The sequence below is a fragment of the Carcharodon carcharias genome, chromosome 15 (assembly GCF_017639515.1).
Source record: "Carcharodon carcharias isolate sCarCar2 chromosome 15, sCarCar2.pri, whole genome shotgun sequence".
Lineage (NCBI taxonomy): Eukaryota > Metazoa > Chordata > Chondrichthyes > Lamniformes > Lamnidae > Carcharodon > Carcharodon carcharias.
In genome coordinates this window covers 48,124,221-48,142,484 of record NC_054481.1, presented here as the reverse complement: position 1 = coordinate 48,142,484, position 18,264 = coordinate 48,124,221, and the positions used below count along the sequence as shown (strand labels likewise).

The window sequence follows — 18,264 nt, the reverse complement described above, 5'->3', positions numbered from 1 at the left end:
GGTCACAGGGAGGCAGACAGGAAAGTGGAGCTGAGACCACAACCAGAACAGTCATGATCTTATACTGTAGCAGGCTCGAAGGGCCAAATGCCTTACTCCTGTTCCTATGTTCCTAAGTGCCTGGCCTCTTCTGCTGCCTTCTCGTGTGGTCTTGAGTTGGCAGGCAATTCACTCATAGGGTTCTGATGAAAGGTTATCGACCTGAAATGTTTCCACAGATGCTGCTTGATCTGTTCAGTATTTTCAGTACTATTTTTTAAATTTCATTCATAGGGGACATCGCTGCATTGCCTCAGCCAGTCCTCAACTGGTAGACCTGGACCTTTCAGAAATAAGCAGCCTGTCATGGCACACAAATCTCCAGGATAGATTCAAAGGCAGGATGCTAGGCCAATGTACAAAGGGTGCTTTCTGCTCACATTCCCTCCAGAGATCATCTGCTATTGGTGGGGAAGAGGACAAGACATGTAAAACCTATGTGGGGTGTGATTTATACCTGACATGATCTGGAACTGGTCTTCACCCGTTTTGCCACAGATGGTGGTGCCCATGGTCAATGCCAATCTCTCCTGATTTCTATACTGTGTTTAGTATTTGTGAAGCAAAAGTGGAAAAAGTTGTTGGCAATGTTAACTTGCATTTACATAATGTTTTATCACATCCTGGGTCAAAATCCTGGAACTCCCTCCCAACTGCATTATGGGTGTATCTACACCACATGGACTGCAGTGGTTCAGGAAGGCAGCTCACCACCACCTTCTCGAGGGCAATTAGGGATGGGCAATAAAAATGCTGGCCTAGCCAGTGATACCCCCCACATCCCGTGAAGGAATAATTTTATTTTTACAAATCTTCAGGCTTTCCCATGGAGCTTTAAAGTCAATAATTTACTTTCTGAAGTACAGTCACTGCTGTTACATAGACAATCTCAGTGGATGGTTTGCATTGGCAAGGGCCCTCAAATAGCAAATGACCAGATAACCTGTTGGTGGTTGAGGGAGGAAGTCAATCTGGATACACCTCCTTTCTGTGGCACTTAAAATACAAAGTGGAGGCAAACGTTTATCTCCCAACAAAAATGGTGAGCAGATGATCATTGGTTCATTCCAATTAAAAAGCAGTGAGTTTAACAAGCTACAAGAAAGCAATAGCATGATTGTGTAATGAATGCCAGTAAAACAGGCTGTCTGCAACCTGACGTTAGTATTGAAATTAATAAAGCTTCTCTGGGAACGAATTGTGTAAGAACTTGGTCACAAACCTCCCAAGCTTATAGAAAGCAAATATATTTCAAAAGCAAAATAAAGCCTTTGGTGATTTATTTGCAGACTGTAATAAATTTAATCAACAACCTGACTTAAAACCGCTGCAGCTTTTGTTTGTCTGTAGCCTGGAAACCAGATTTTGTTTTTACAAAGTGCATCCTTTGTTTCCTTCTACAGAATTCTCATATTTTTTTCCCTCTGAGTGTGGGTGCTTGGCTCAGCACTCTCTCCTTTTATGTTAGTATAGAAAGAGAGAAAGGCTTGCATTCCAAAGAACTTTCCCTGACCTCAGGATCTCCCAAAGCACTTCACAGCCAAAGAAGGGCTTGTTGAAGTATGGTCACTGTATTTTAGGAATGAAATTGGACACACTCAATTTGGATCAGTGCACTGGGGAAAATGCTCATGGATACTAACCAAATCTTGCAGAATACAAGTAGCTAGTTGCTGTATGATTTGGTCATTCAATCAGCAAAAGCCCACTTCATTGGTACAGCTTAAACTAAGGGCACAAATTTTTTCGCTCGGCGTGCAGTTGAGCGCCCGACACGCTCAAGTGTAAAATAGCGCACAATATTTTGGTCAGCAGGCACACGCTAAACTCAGATACGCACCTGCCAACAATTAAGAGGACTATTAAGCGCAATTAACTGGGATTTTTGGCCGCCCGTACAACTTTACAGTTGACGGGAGGGCGAATTGGCCAGACGGCCTTTGCATTTTTCAGGAAACCTCATTCAAGGGTGGGATGAGGTTTCTGTCATTAAATAAAAGAATATAAAAATGTTTGGACAGAACTTTCATGTTGTATATGTTCAGGTGACTGTTTCCAATGCATGGGCATCTTTTCCCATTTTTTAAAACCTTTATTTTATGTATTTAAATTCTTCAGCTCCTTGAGGCAGCTCTCTGTCTTCAGGGAGCTTTCATTCCACGCTCCCCTGTACTTGCGCTGACTTCCGCACACACCCTCCTCTCACCCCCAATCCAGGCAGCGCTGATCGTATCAGGGCGTGCTTCACGCTGGCTGGCCATTAATTGGCCAGCTAGCGTGAAATTGTGGTCGGGGGCTGATCGCGGTCGGCGGTCTGTTTCCCGACTGCTCACTGATTGCACCTGCCTGCCAAGCTGAAAATTCAGGCCCAAATGTGAATACAACCACTGATAAAAGAGGAGTGTACACAAACTTTACAAGCAGTTGATTGGTGTCAGCCTTGGCTGAGTGGCAGCATTCCCAACTCCCCCTCAACCAAAATCACCAAAAAAACCAAAATAAATTATCGCCTTGCTGCTTGCAGAAGTTTGCTATGCATAAACTGACTGCTGTATTTTCCCTACATTACAACAATGACAACATTTCAAAAGTACTTTATCGATTGTGAAGTGTGCTCGAATCCCTTGAGGCTATGAAAGGTGCTGTATGGACACAAGTCACATGGAGGAAGAGAGAAACATCAATTGAGGTTCATACATTGACGAATAGAAATACCTGGCTGAGGAACTTGTGGTAGGGTGTAAATCTCAACAACGCCCACTGACAAATTACTTTCCTAGTCCCTGTTGGCTTCACTTGTGGAACTGTTGATCCTATCGCACTATTGAACACAGGATAATGGTAGTAAAACATCGCCAACATAACAAACCATTTTCCAGTGGGTTTTTACTGCTTGGGTTTCTACTGACCCTGTGGTCAAATGGATTGTTAAACTTAACATCAAACTATAATTGCTTCTCAACCATATAACTAATAAAAAAAAATGTACCGTGTATTTTTTGGATTTCTTTTCTGCCCAAGAAATTTTGTTAGAATTGCTTTGCAATGTCAGTTAATAAACAGAGGTTATGCGGAGGAGGGGGGTGTGTGTGTGTGTGTGTGTGTGTGTGTGTGTGTGTGTGTGTGTGTGTGTGTGTGTGTGTGTGTGTGTGTGTGTGTGTGTGTGTGTGTGTGTAAGGGGCTCCTTCGTTGCCAATAGCAACACCATCGAGACTGAGTAGAGTTGGCAGAAAGTTCATCTGATTGAACGGCTGCCAAAATAAAGGAGCTCTTTATCTCTCACCTTGTCAGATATTCTAATGCAAGATCGTTTGCTGAAGATTGCTGAGGTTTCACCTTTTCCACCAAAACGTCAGTTTCTCTCAGTAGTTTTTCTTTCTTTTTACGCTCTTTCTTCTGTTTCCTTTCAATCTTTCTCTTTTCTTCTGCTGTGAGTTCCTCCTCTTCCCTGTGCACTGGCACTTCCATCATTTCTTCCTCAATATCCTGAAGATCACACAACAATAGATTTAACTAAGTGGTTTGCCAAGCAAATATCTGAATTATTTTATGGGCTGCATGTATGAATCAGATTCTACCAAATCAGTGCCAACAGTCCTTCAACAGCAGCTCCCAAACCTACAACCTCTACCACCTAGAAGGACAGGGGCAACAGGCACATGGGAACAGCACCACCTCCAATTGCACACCAACCCAACTTGGACATGCATCGCTGTTCCTTTATGGGCACTGAGTCAAAGTGCTGAGAACTCCCTACTTAACAGTACTGTGGGAGCAGCTTACATACATCAACTGCAGAGCTTTGAGAGAAAGGCTCACCACCTTCTCAAGGGCAACTAGGAATGGACAATAAATATCGGTCTTGCCAGTGACACCCATATCACAAGAATAAATACTTGGAGAAAAAGCTATTAAACACATCTCAATTATCTACTCCATTGTTTTGACTATCAGCTGCTACTTTTAGTACAATTATGTAAAAGAACCTTGAATACTGCAGATGAGAACTCATTGGTAATGGAAAACAGCCTGTACACACCAAACTCATGACAGCCATCATTTAAATAACCTGCCTTTCACATTCTAATTGAAGATTGCAGCTCCACAGACTAACCCATTTAATGGATACAAAACCAATATGAAGTTCATTACACTTTCCATAAGGTAAATCTTTTCAACTGATATCATAGCAAGTCAAGGTGCTTGTTAAAGAAATGTGAAAAAAAATAACATAGAGAATTATGTCTTTATTTCATGCGAGCCTATTTCACCAACTGTTGCAATTACTGATTCTGTAACGAATGGGAAACAGCTCGCAAAGTGCTGACAGCACTTTCTCTAAAAATGTTATCAGTTTTTATTGCAAGACACCAGAAAATGTAAGTGCCTGATTGACGAGTTATATGGGACTCAGAAGACACCTGTGCAAATCTGCTTGAGAATGGATTGCCCCATAATTTGAGTGCAAATCAGAATAAATTGCTGGCTGATCCTTTGATGGTAAGATTGAGTATTTGGATTAATATGCACAGGATTTAGGCAGGCTGTGACTGAGATCTCAGCGTTATAGTAGGTCATAGTACCCTTAAGCCTACAGTGCAACCAGAGAAGGGCAAATTTCAAACAAAGCCTCTCAACTGAGATTTGTGGTCAATTTTGAATGTAGCATTTGATATAATTCCATCGAATGCCACTTAGTAAATTAAAAAATACGTCACATCATCGGGTGCTGGTGGGGGTGGACAAAATTACTCCTGTATTGAATTTTAATGTTGTAATTTTGATGTTCTTCCCGGGAACATTCAACAGTTCACTGAGGATGCTTCCAGGCGATGTGCAGTAATTCTTCACAAGAGCCATGAGGAAAATAAGGAAGTATATATAGGAACAGAATGAAGAGAAAATGAAAGAGAGAAGAAGCCAGGACCAGTGCTTTGGCAAGGAAGAAGGGAGAAAATTGGGACTGATATTTAGCAATGGTAAGTGGCTGACCAGTTGAGTTTTTTTTTAAAGGCAATGAAAATTCAATTAATTGTGAAGTATAAAAAGTATTTAAAAAGTGATCCTTTTTAAAATAAAAATTCAAAACATTCTGTGACTCCTAATTTCCACACCGCATTTTAAAAAATTCATTCAAGAGATGAGGGCATCGCTAGAAAAACCAGCATTATTGCCCATCCTGAATTGCCACTGAGAAGCTTTCTTACGCTGCCACTATTCATGAAGGTACTCCCATAGTGCAGTTCGGTAGAATTTTGACCCAGCAATGGTGAAGGAACACAATATAGTATCAAGTCAGGATGGTGTGTGACATGGAGGAGAACATGTGATGGTGTTCTCATGCACCTGCTGCCCATGTCCTTATGGGTGGTAGAAATCATTGGTTTTGGAGGTGTGGCATCAAGGACCCCTGGCAAAATTGGAGTCAATGGGAATCGGGGGAAAACTCTCTGCTGGTTGGAGTCATGCCTAGTTCAAAGAAAGATGGTTGTGGTTGTTGGAAGTCAGTCACCTCAGCTCCTGGGCATTACTGCAAGAGTTCCACAGGGTGATGTCCTCGGCCCAAACATCTTCAGCTGCTTCATCAATGACCTTCCTTCCATCATACGACCAGAAGTGGGGATGTTCACTGATGATTGCACAATGTTCAGCAACATTCGTGACTCCTCAGATACTGAAGCAGCCCGTATCCAAATGCAGCAAGACCTGGACAATATCCAGGCTTGGGCTGACAAGTTGCAAGTAACATTTGCGCTACATAAGTGCCGGACAATGACCATCTCCAACAAAAGAGAATCTAACTATTGCCCCTTGACGTTCAATGGCATTACCATCATTGAATCCCCCACTACCAACATCCTGGTATTGACCAGAAACTGAACTGGACTAGCCACATAAATACTGTGGCTACAAGAGCATGTCTGAGGCTAGGAATCCTGCGAAGAGTAACTCAACTCCTGACTCCCCAAAGCCTGTCTACCATCTTCAAGGTACAAATCAGGACTGTGATGGAATATTCCCCACCTGCCTGGATGAGTGCAACTCCCACAACACTCAAGAACCTTGACCCTATCCAGGATAAAGTAGCCTGCTTGATTGGCACCACACCCACAAATGTTCACTCCCTCCACCACCGATGCACAGTAGCAGCAGTGTGCACCATCTACAAGATGCACTACAGGAATTCTCCAAGGCTCCTTCAAACCCACCTTTCAAACCCACAACCACTGCCACCTAGAAGGACAAGGGCAGCAGATCAAAGGGAACACTACCACTTGCAAGTTCCCCTCCATGTCACTCACCTTCCAGACTTGGAAATATATCGCCGTTCCTTTATTGTCGCTGAGTCAAAATCCTGGAACTCCCTCCCTAACAGCACTGTGGGTGTACCTACACCACAGGGACTGCAGCGATTCAAGAAGGCAGCTCACCACCACCTTCTTAAGGGCAACTAAGGATGAAAAATAAATGCTGGCCCAGCCAGTGAAGCCCACATCCAGTAAATGAATAAAAAAAAACTCCTGCAGTGATGTCCTGGGGCTGAAATAACTGGCCTTCAACAGCTAAAACATCTTTTTTTATGCCAGTTATGACTTCAACCAGATGGGACAACTTTCCCCATTCTCCCACCCCATTCCTAATTTTACTAAGGTTCTTTAATTCCACAGTCAGTCAAATGTTGCCTTGAAGTCAAGAGCAGCCACTCTCACCTCCCCTCTGGAATTCAGCCCTTTTGTCCATATGTTTGAGCCAAGTTTGTTATGAGGTCTGGAGCTGAGTGGCCCAGTCAGAACTGAGCATCAGTGAGCAGGTTATTGTTGAGTGCATGCCAGTTGATAGCATTGGCACTAACACCTTCCATCACTTTTGTTATTTCAAGTTTAGAAATATATCCCCAATTTCATACTGGTCAACATTTAATTTCTCTCCTTTAGGCTTTCATTATTAACCTTTGAATACCATTGAAGGAATGTTGGGTGTATCAATGTCACATGTTACTGAGAGATTTTACTGGGGGGTGGGGGAGGGTGTGGCCACTAGCCCACGCTGCCATTATGCACTGCAGACCAGGTTAACAAGGTCAGTGTTGAACTTCTGCTCTTCACTGGGGAGGAAGTCCTGCCCTCATCAGTCCCAGTAGCACCAACAGCTCCTCAGTTGCCGGGGCTGCAATAAGAGGAATAAGAAGGCCCAAGGATCCATGGGACCAGTAAGTCCAGGGTCTTGGGCAGGGAGGGTTTCGGATGGTCAGGGAGGGGAGCCGGGGACAGGGTATTGGGTTTAAGGCTGCGAGGAGGAAGGGGGGGGGGCTTCGATCTTGGTGGGGGGTTTAGGGGGAGGCATTCCCAATCCACAAAGGGCAGTCCCCAAAGGTTGAAACCTGCCTCCCTTCCTGCCCTTTGAAGTAGGTAGGTGAAAAATTGGGTTATCCGCTTCTGCCCAACTTCCCTCACCAATATTTTTATGGCAAGGGCAGTGTATTATCACGGTCAATTGGCTTGGTAACAAGCCTAATTGACCTTTGATTACCGACTTGAATACGGTGGGCGGGCTGCCAATTTTGGTCCCCACCCACACCCCCATATTATGGGGGTGAGCTCAGGGATAGGTAGGAAGGTGGCGGGGTGGGCACCCACAATATTTTACATGCCCCCACCCCACCCGAAATATGTTCAGCGGAGGCATGTAAAATGCAGTTCAATGACTTATCTTTGCATGACATAGACTTATAATTGAGACCATTCTGACGTCACCAGCAGTTTGGGCTGTGTCAGGCAAAGCCATTTTCCTTTATTAGCTGAGTTATAGAATAGAAGAGTTGGGAGGGTTATACTGGAACTGTATACATCACTAGTTAGACCACAGCTTGAATACTGCGTACAGTTCTAGTCACCAAATTAAAGGAAAGGTGTGATTGCACTGAAGAATGTGTACAGGAGATTTACAGGGGATTTACCAGAACTTGACAGGATTGGATGTGCAGGTGCTGTTTTCCATGGAGCAGAGGAGGCTCAGGATCACTTAATTGGGGTGTATAAAATTAAGACAGGCCTAGAAAGAGTAAATAGGTACAACCTTAGCAGAGGGGTCAAAAACCAGGGGGTATGGATTTAAAGTAATTGGTGGAAGAATTGGTGGGGAGATGAGGAACCAATTTTTCACCTGGAGATTGGGGAGGGGAGGGGAGGTGATGAGGAGAGCTGGAACTCATTGTCTGGAAGGGTGGTAGAGGCAGAAACTTTCACTATACTTAAAAAGCTTTTGGATGCCTACTTGAAGAGCTGTGACCCACAGGACTACGGACTTTGTGCAGAAAGATGGGATTAACCATTGGTAGCTCTTCATTGACTGACACAAACATGATGGGCCAAATGGCCTCCTTCTGTGTCATAAATTTTCTATGGCTCTATCATTTCTATGATTTCCGTATTTATAGATTGACAGGGATTTGAGTATAATGTGGGAAAATGAGGGGTTGTCCACTATGGCAGGAAGAACAGAAAAGCAGAACATTATTTAAAAGGAGACTGCAGAATGCTGTGGTACAAAGGGACCTGGGTGTCCTTGTACATGAATCACAAAAAGTTGGCATGCAGATACAGCAAGTAATCAGGAAGGCAAGTGGAATGTTGGCCTTTATTGCAAGGGGATGGAGCAGAAAAGTAGCAAAGCCTTGCTGCAACCATACAGCGCATTGGTAGGACCACACCTGGAATGCTGTATACAGTCTTGGTCTTTTTACTAAAGGGGAGATATACTGTACTTGCATTGGAGGTAGTTTAGAGAAGATTCATTAGGCTGATTCCTGGGATGGAAGGGTTGTCTTATGAGGAAAACTGGTTGCGCCTATGTTCATTGGACTTCAGAAGAATAAGAGGGGAGCTAATTGAAGCATACAAGATTCTGAGAGGGCTTGAAAGGGTAGATTGCTGTATCTGCATGCCAACTTTTTGAGATTCATATACAAGAACACCCAGATCCTTTGGAATACTCTACCCCAGAGAACAGTGGAGAATGGGTCATTGAATAGCTTCAAGGCTGATTTGGGCAGGTTTTTGAACTGCAAAGAAGTCAAGGATTATGGGGGGGTGGGGTCGCAGGTGGGGGTTTGGGGGTGCAAGCAGGAAAATGGATTTAAGGTCACAATCAGATCAGCCATAATCTTATTGAATGGTGAGCAGGCCCGAGGGGCCAAATGGTCTACTCCTGCTCCTATTTCTTATGATCTTATAGGTGGCTAAACAAGTAGAAGGAGTTCACCAGGCCAGCAGTAGTCCAGACTGAGTGCTTGGGGAAGGTCATCCAGCATTCTACTCCTGATTGGTGTACAACTTCTGCTGAAACCACCTCTGCACTCATCACAAGACCAGATTTGGCTGTGAAGCCACACGCGGTTCAATTGCCCTGCTAACACACTTCTTCACCAACTTCACTTCTTCACATTTAAGGTTCACCTGTGAAAACTGGCCACTTTGGCGAGGTACTGGAGGAGAATCCCTCCCATAATAAGGGAGAAGGACGGAGAAAGGGCAGATTTGATAGATATGTTCAACATGATGAGAGTTGATGAAGAGAACCTGTTTTCAGTGTAGAAGGGTCAGTAACTAGAGGACAGAGATTTAAGACAACTGGCAAAAGAACCAGATGAGATGAAGGGAATTCGTTTTTACGTGGCCAGTTGTTGTGACATGAATGCAATGCCTAAAGGGGCAGCAGAAGCAGATTCAATAATAACTTTCCAAAGGGAACTGGATATATAGTTGAAGAGCAAACACTTACAGAGCTATGGGAAAAGGGCACAGAATGGGACTAACTGACAGCTCTTTCAAAGAGCCAAGACAAGCACAATGAGCGGAATGGCCTCCTTCTGTGCCAGATCATCCTATGGTGTCAACAAGTCTGTAGATCACATATGCGCAATCTCAGATTGTCTGCAGAGTCCTGATGCTTCTATGCATTCTCTATGTCGAGGTCTTAGCAGTCAAGTGTATTACAACAGCCTGTCTTCAGTCTTTTAAAGTGTTGCACAGCCAGGAGATCAGACATCTGCACAAACATGAGCCCACCAGCAGGGTGCACCAAAGAGCATTCTGGAGCAGGCTGATTATTTTCAGGGGCACAACCCTCCATCAAGGCTCTGTGCGAGATCAATTGACTTGGCAGAGGTCAGGGGTTGGAGTTGGTGGTTGTGGCCTGTGTGGCTCAGAGCAAATCATGCATGGAATTTTGGCACCGTCAAAAGCCTTCTGCTCCTAAATGATTCTGCTTTGGTTACTGTAAACTAGTCCAAAATCTGTCATTCATCAGTAGGATGAAATAACCGCTGCTAGATTTAATCACCGTCACTATCGACATCATTATAATCAGCCCATTTTCTACAACATCCAACCATTGACTATAACAAAACAAAGCTTTAAAAGGCAGCCACAACCACAAGCTGGTGGGTTGAGAAAATATCTGCCATCAGAGATTATTCTGGACAAGGAAAGTGGAACCTGAATGATGATTGCCAAATAACCGCAGAAACCATATTCAGTAATCGTCAAATGTATTTTTAATTTCTGATTGCCAGTTTGATCTTGTGTTTTGCTCAAGTGGTCCATCAGGCTTAAGCCAAAGGTATAACTCTGTCCTGCTTTGTGCAAGGGTCAAAACAAGCCTCCCCCCCATCTTGCCCTCCAAATGAGCTGAAATACTTTACCCTGCCTTCCTCTGTCTGACCAGCAATTCACCAGTCTATATATTTCAGATTTCCCTGCCTCCTTAGTATTTTGCTATTTGTTGAAAGTAGTTGGGTTCTTTCGGGTCCACCAGATGTTGTCCCTCTGCTACCCCTAGGTCACATGTGGTCCCCGGCCCTTGAATCCCAGGCTACTTCAAGAAAAAGAGGTAACTCTTGCTTTTGCAGCAGCTTTCACCTCCTCGGGACTTTCAAAAGTGTTTTTATAGCCAGTGGAGTACTTGAAGTTCCACTACAGCAAAAAACAGATAATCTCTTTTCTAATGATGCTGCCTTTCAACATAGGTTGGGACTGAGCTTCATTCTTTTTGCTGGAGGGCCCATTTCATGTCATGCCATGAGTGGTCTGCTGTGCATGTGCATGTCTTAAACTCCCACACATCTTCTTTGCAAAACATCCTGTATTGTTTGGTTGATCCCATGTGCTGATGGGGGAGGGGAAATAGGATGAAGATTATGGACGTAGAAATGGTTGAGACCATGGAGGGATTTAAAGGTGAGCAGAAGAATTTTTAAAATTTAAGGTGTTGGGGGAATGAAAATCAACTCAGGCTGGTGAGAGCCAGTGTGAAGAACTTCAACATAGGTTGGGACTGTGTTTGTGCACCAGGATTTTAGACACCAAAATTTATGAAGTTTGGAGAATTAAGGGCCAGCAAGCAGCGAGTTGGAATACTGAAGCTAGGTGATGATACATATGGGTTTCAGCTACAGAAGGCTGAGTTTGGGATAGACGTGGAAGTAAGCACTCTTTGTGATAAATGGAATATGGGATCTGAAGCTCAGCTCGGAGTTTGTAAACTGTTTGTTTCCGGCGAGGGACGGACTTGAGAAGGGGATGGAATCAATGGCAAGGGCCTGCAGTTTGCAGTGGTGGGAGAGCAGAGGGGAGGAAAGACCAGTATTCTACTAGCTGATTAGTTGAGATGAGTCTCCCAGCACTCCATGATTCTTAATAATATGCAAAGTTACCTCTACAGTACCAATAATTCACTGCAAGTGTTTTGCTCTTGGTAAAAAAGTGAGCAGTAGGGGTTGTTCTTGATGATTAATTAGATAGGTGCAAACCATGGGGTGTTACAGAGTAGGAAGGTTCTAAGTTATTGTCCCTGGTCTGTACTGACCTTCTCTCTTCCATTGGTTTCAGCATGCAGGAGATCTTTGTACATCTTATCCTCATTTTAATTCCTTTGTATCTTCTTGGGCTGTGTTTAAGCTTGCAAGCCATGCCCACTTAAGTGGATGTCTTTCATGGCAATGGTGTTCCTTAACTGGTAGAACTCAAGTCTGATCTCAGACACAACCTTTCCTTTATTGGCAGCTATACTTTGCTTGTCATTAATGCCTCAGGTGTCTTGGGCTTTTATCTTTATGGGCCACCTATGTGCTTACCATCAATTAATAAAGTTTTTAAATCCATGGTCCCATTACCTTGGATTACCAACATTAACAGATGTTGGTTTACTGATACAGAATCGACCCACTAGGCAATAGCACATTAAACATCCCTTTCTAACTCTTAAGGTTCAATCAGGGGAGGTCAACAAATAATAAGTACAAGTGTAAATATCTGGTACATGTTTGTGGGACCTTACTGTACCTGAATTAGCTACAGTGCTTCTCTACAGTACGTCACACTTCAAAAGTACAAAAGCAGATACTGTTGATGCTGGAAATCCAAAATAGAAACAGATAACGCTAGAAATACTCAGCAGCATCTGTGGACAGAGAAACAGAGTTAACGTTTCAGGTCAATGGTCTTTCATCAGAGCAATCTAATGAAAGGGCACAGACCTGAAACATTAACTCTGTTTCTCTCTCCACAGATGCTGCTGAGTATTTCCAACATTTTCTGTTTACACTTCAGAAGTACTTCAACATAGGCTGGGACTGTACTTCATTCTTTTTGCTGCAGGAACCATTTCATGCCATGAGCAATCTCAAAGTCATGAGCAGCTTTCAAGCTAAAACCTGTAACATTTGCTACTCGTTAAATAACTGTGCTGCAGAGAGGGAATTCGGCATTAGTGAAAAACCAGTGCGAGAATGGGAGGAGGAAGAGGAATCCGCCCTGAAGAAGATGCCCAAAGCCAAATGTGCCATCAGAACAGGGACCAGTCAATGGCCTGATCTTGAGAAGCATGTAATGGAATGGGTCCTCGAAGTCATCAGAATGGTTACATGGTCACCAAAAGTGCAATGCATGTATAGGCATTTAAGCAAGCCAAACCAAACCAAGTCCAGCAAAGATTTCAGACCAACAGTCGGTTAGTGTAGCCGCTTTGTGGAAAGAAAGAGTCTAATGTTGTGGCAGAAGACCAAGGTTGCTCAGAGACTACCAAAAGACCTCGATGCCAAAATGACCAATTCCCAGTGATTCATTATCAGACAGTGGCAGAAACATGAGTACCCATTACATCGGCAACATGGATGAAACACCAACTAATTTTGATATTCCCAGCAGCCAAACTGTAGAGTGGAAAGGTTTGAGAACAGTTCTAGTGAAAACAACAGGACATGAGAAGACAAGATTCACAGTGGTACTAGCCTGCATGGCTAATGGAACAAAATGAAAGCCTATGGTAATTTTCAAATGTAAAACCATGCTGAACATTAAGTTCCCTTCAGGAGCTTTTGTGCATGTCTATGACAGCAGCTGGATGGATGAGAATGGAGTGAAGTTATGGATCGAAAATATATGGAATATACATCCCAATGGTCTATGTAAAGAATGTAACTTTTTGTGAGGGACCCATTCAGATCCCATATAACCAATGAGATCAAGAAGCGTCTAGGAAGAAATAACACCCACATTGCAATTATATCAGGGGGTCTAACATCTGTGGTTCAACCTTTGGATGCGTGCCTCAACAAGCCATTTCAAGGATCATGCTTGTGCCAAATGGAATAGTTGGATGGTTGAAGGAGAAAAAACCTTCACAAAGAGTGGAATACACTCACGGCCCTGCTTGATGTTTTGGGTGGTTTCATTATCAAATTGTGTTATGCTATTAGTGCATAAAGTGTTGTCAGATAAACCAAAAAATGCGCTCTATCCATTTCAATGGATTGAGAGGAAGATGTTTTGATGTGGACGGATGATTCTGAAAGCAAAAGCACCAAATCTGATCCAGAGTGGGGTCCTTAAGATGATGCCATAGCCAAAGTGACTCAGACCGAATTCAATGAACTCTGTTTTGGCCTATTGTTTTAAAATACGTTGATTGTGGTTAAAGGTATCTTTGTACAATTAATTCATTCAATAACTGTACTACATTAATTTAATATGAATTACTGGTGTTAGACTATTTTACTCACATTTCAAAATGGCAACTACCCACATTTTATACTTGGTGTATAAGTCAACCCCCATTTCTGGAAGGATTTTTGGGTGTGCCAAATGTCGACTTATACTCCGTGATCTATGGTATGCTAAGCTGTAATATACTTAATTGAACGTTAATAGGTATATACTAAATGAATACATAAAAATGCAACATACTAAATAGAAATATACTGAATACTCTATACCTATAGCTTAAAAAAAATGTTTTGCCTTTATTTAGCAACTTTTACAACCTCAGCATGCTCCAAAGCACTTTACAGGCAATGAAGTACTTTTTGAAGTGTAGTCACTGTTATAATGTAGGAAATACAGCAGCCAATTTGCATACAGCAAATTCCACTAACATCAAAAATAGGTAATCTGTTTTCTAATGATTCTGGTTGGTGATCATTCATCATGACAGCAAGGAGAACTCCCCAGTTCTTTTTTAAAATAATACTTTGGGATCTTTTACAGTCACCTGGGACAGCGAACAGGACCTTGGTGTAATATTTCACCCAATAAACAATACCTCAGGCAGTGCAGCACTCCCTCAGTGCTACCTTGGAGTGTCAGCCTAGATTTCATGCTCCAATCTCTGGAGTGGAACTTGAACCCACAGTCTTCTAACTCAGAGGCGAGTGTTACACTCTCAGCCACTGCACTCACCTCATGTTACAAACCCCATTAAGTAGTTATTGACAAATATAATGGCTTTACAACAGGCCTATTCTGTAGTCTTCAGCTCTTTGGGGGCAAGGGCAGCATCATGTATCCAACTGTTAAATAAATACCACACCATGCCATATTCCGCTAGTAATTTTCCACAGTTTACCATCCAAAACCATCAAACTGTTGGAAGGGCAGGAAATGATTGCAATCACTTCTCAATCCCTTGCACAACATTGGGTGGAGTTCAGAAGTTGTGCATCAAGTGTTAGTTAATTCTCCTCCTTCACCCAACACACCGCCCCCTCACCATCCATCCACCCCTTTCCCTCCCCAACTCCACATGTCGAAGATTTGAAACCTATCTCCTGATCTTACAGCTGCAGTTTTCTCAAAATAAGTTGCTACATCCTTTACTAATGAGAGCCATAAAAATGCCAAGCACTTGACGAAGAGCTCTTAATCAGCTCCGACTCCCCCTCACAGGCACTTCAGAGACAAAAAGCAGATTTATGTTTATTTTTGTTTAACCATGCTGGGTTCTGTCCACTGTTGCCACTCAGAAGGTTCCTTCGTTCTTTCACTTCCTCCATTGCTTCCCAGTTTTTGTCTTTTAAAAAAGAATGATTAATAACCTTTTCCATCCCTGCTAGCTGTCAAAAGCACTATCGTTTCTGATAGAAATAAAATGCCAGCACATTTCCCCCCTTCCTTGCCAAAATTTGTTTTTTAAATCCTGAAAAATGTTTAAAATATCTTGTTGAGTTTTAAACTTGTGGGGTTCAGATGTAACTTTGTCCATTTTCCAAAAAGAAACCCACCGAGGATTTGGAAAATAATATAAAAGGGCCCAGAGTGCTGGGGAACGCTGGGCTGAGTTTAAAGGGTTTTTGAAGTGCGCTGAGACAGAATGATTCATAACAGACTGGGGAAGGAAACACGCCTTGTTCTCTGCGTCAGTGAGAAACCTATTGTATATCCTGAACAAGGTAAGTATTCTGACAGGACTTGTTTTTGAAGTTTAGGAGGGGGGCGGGGGGGAGAGGGAGTTTCGGGGGGTTAATAAAAGCAACTGAGATCTGACGTGCCTCTGTGGGAATCATGCCCATGCAATAGGCAGCTTGCCAGACAAGCCTTCTGTGGTGTGACCGCAATGCATTCAGGCTTTAATGAAATCCAGGCAGCACACATTACATGGTGTATCAGCCGAGAGCCAGTCTCCCGACAGTAAGCACTGCTGATATACATTAAAAAAAAACACTGGGCACTGAGTCAGGGAGCGGGAGAGAGAAACAGAGAGGAGGTTCTGTTCTGATGCACTGAGTTAATTTTTCCCCCTTATTTTCAGCCGGTACAATCTGCTTCCTCCGAATGCTTCAACAGTTGGTGAACTTTTTATCTCGCTCCCTTTTACTGTTGACATCGTTCATTGGCCAGACCGGAGGATGGCATTGCTCTGCTGCTGTGCTCTGACCTTCCGATCGTCATTTTAAAAGAAGAGCTTCGGAGAAAAGGATGGACTTTCCCCAGAAAGGGGCTGAGACGGACAGCGGCTGACGAGGGTGGTGAGCAAGCCATGGAATCAGTTCAATCAGCAGTCCACATACATGGTAAAGTCATCCTGAGATACAGTGCTCACTGGTAAGCAGGGCTCAGACACGATACAAGAGCCCTTTTTTGGAGGGAAGAGTCAGCCCTGCATTTTCTTTTAAACGAGAAACCCCGAATTTCTTCTCCGCGGCAAATCCAAATGCAACCTCTGTTCTGAGGTAAGTGATTCTGGATTCCCCTCACCTCTTTGTTAAACCTAAAACTTGAAAGCAACTGAATTTTATTTTGTTTGCCTTGAGTGTTTCTATGGCAACCGCTGGAGCATAGTTCTTGTCCACCTGCTTTAAAGCAACTTTTAAGCATTTTAAACAGCACTTCACCAATTTTCAGCCACGCATCTTAATTAGATCCAACTGGGCTCTAATCATGGATTAAGTGCTTTCTGGACCTTTTAACTCAGTCTGTGGGGATACGTTGTAGTCGCTGACTGTAACACTCAGGAGTGCACTGTGCTGGAAATGTGCAGTTTACATTTCCGTTTCAGACCCACTGACTGGGCAGCAGGCACTCATTATTTATCACCTTCTGTCCCCAAACAAACAATAAATCACAGGTGCTGACAGCTCCCCTGCAGTCCTTAGTGAAATACAGACAACAATATAACAAGTGACAGTCACTTTCTGTCCACTAACCCACTCAAACTGTTCAGAGGAGCCAGAATATATTGAGAGTTCTACTACCAACAGGGTCTGGCGGGCGGGGTAAATGGGTCAGAATTGGCTGGTTTGGGATTAGGTTTTAACTACAGAAGGCTGGCAAAATGAGAGATTATCAAATTCAAATCGATGCCCATGTGACCTTTTTCACACTCAACCACCAATTCTCAGCTTATCCAACAGACAGTGGTGTGTGGCAGCATGATGACCCAGAGTTAGCTGAGTGGGGTATCATGCAGTGTACCCCACTTAGTTAGACTTTTGCCTTACCTTTCCACTCAAATAAATTGGCTAATTGCTGTAAGTATGAACTGATAACAGTGCAGAGAGAGCAATGGGTCATCTGGGACTTGGTGAAGGACCAGACCAACAGTTTATCTCTTCAGCCAATGAGAAAAAAGAGAAGAATGGCAGAGCAGGAACTAGGGTGAATTAGAGTCAAATCAGGTTCAGAAAAAGAAAGAGGGAAAGAAAGATTGGATTAAAAGAAAAGAAACAAAAAAAAATAACATCTAAAAAATCTCTAACAATGCTGAGTATCTGCAGGAATTTGAATTGTTCCTGTTCTGGGCAGAAGTTCAGGTATGGTGAAGTATTAAAACATGGCTTGGCTGTAATATATACAGGTACAATATCCAAAATCCTGCTGTCTGAAAACCAGAATTGTCACAAAACTAGACATTTTTGAAATGGAGCACTGGTCTAGTTCAAGGGCCTGTTTTAGGTTCAGGGTCTATATCAGTTTCAGGGTCTGCAGCGGTTTCAGGAGGTTGACTGACATTGCAGGAACATACATCTCCTCATTAAAAAGGTTGTTACACTGCTAAGTGCCTGCCCTAACATTCTGCAGCAAGTTCAATGGGAAATTAATCCACAAATGTGGCAATTTCACAAAACTGATGAGTGGAGCCCCCATTCTTGCAAGGCTAATAAATCATCCAATAATTTGTGGCAATTCATAACTCATGGATTTGTTCTTCCTTGCTACTAACTGCTGGATGCTTTACACATTAATAACAGCAAGAACTGTTAGACTTGCCATTATTTTGGCAGCAAAATCTGAGCCAACATCTGAGAAGTGTATTTGTCCACCTGAGTAGCAACTACAGACATGGGCTCCAGCTTCCATTGAATGCTGTGTCATAGTGACTGTTAGATCTCTCTTGGGATCAGCAAATGAAGCTGGGGTATCATTCCCTCCTACCCCCCTCTATGAATAAGAT

General features: G+C 43.1%; 2 protein-coding genes across 7 annotated transcripts in view; one reads left to right on the top strand and one right to left on the bottom strand.

Moving 5' to 3' along the window:
- LOC121287954 (uncharacterized protein C7orf50) overlaps positions 1-18,264 on the bottom strand; it is a 345,582-nt gene that overhangs the window by 19,318 nt on the left and 308,000 nt on the right. Inside the window, exon 2 of the mRNA XM_041206117.1 lies at positions 3,323-3,525. Coding sequence (XP_041062051.1) covers positions 3,323-3,525 — 203 coding nt within the window. The remainder of the gene's footprint in view (positions 1-3,322; positions 3,526-18,264) is intronic.
- Positions 15,707-18,264, top strand: part of gpr146 (G protein-coupled receptor 146) — an 85,132-nt gene continuing 82,574 nt past the window's right edge. For 4 of the 6 annotated variants that reach the window (XM_041206109.1, XM_041206115.1, XM_041206108.1 and 1 more), the window contains exon 1: positions 15,952-16,543. The gene's annotated coding sequence lies outside the window, so the exon portion shown is untranslated. Of the gene's footprint in view, positions 15,764-15,942; positions 16,544-18,264 lie in introns of those variants that run through there. The other 2 variants (XM_041206110.1, XM_041206113.1) reach the window with 2 other exon arrangements.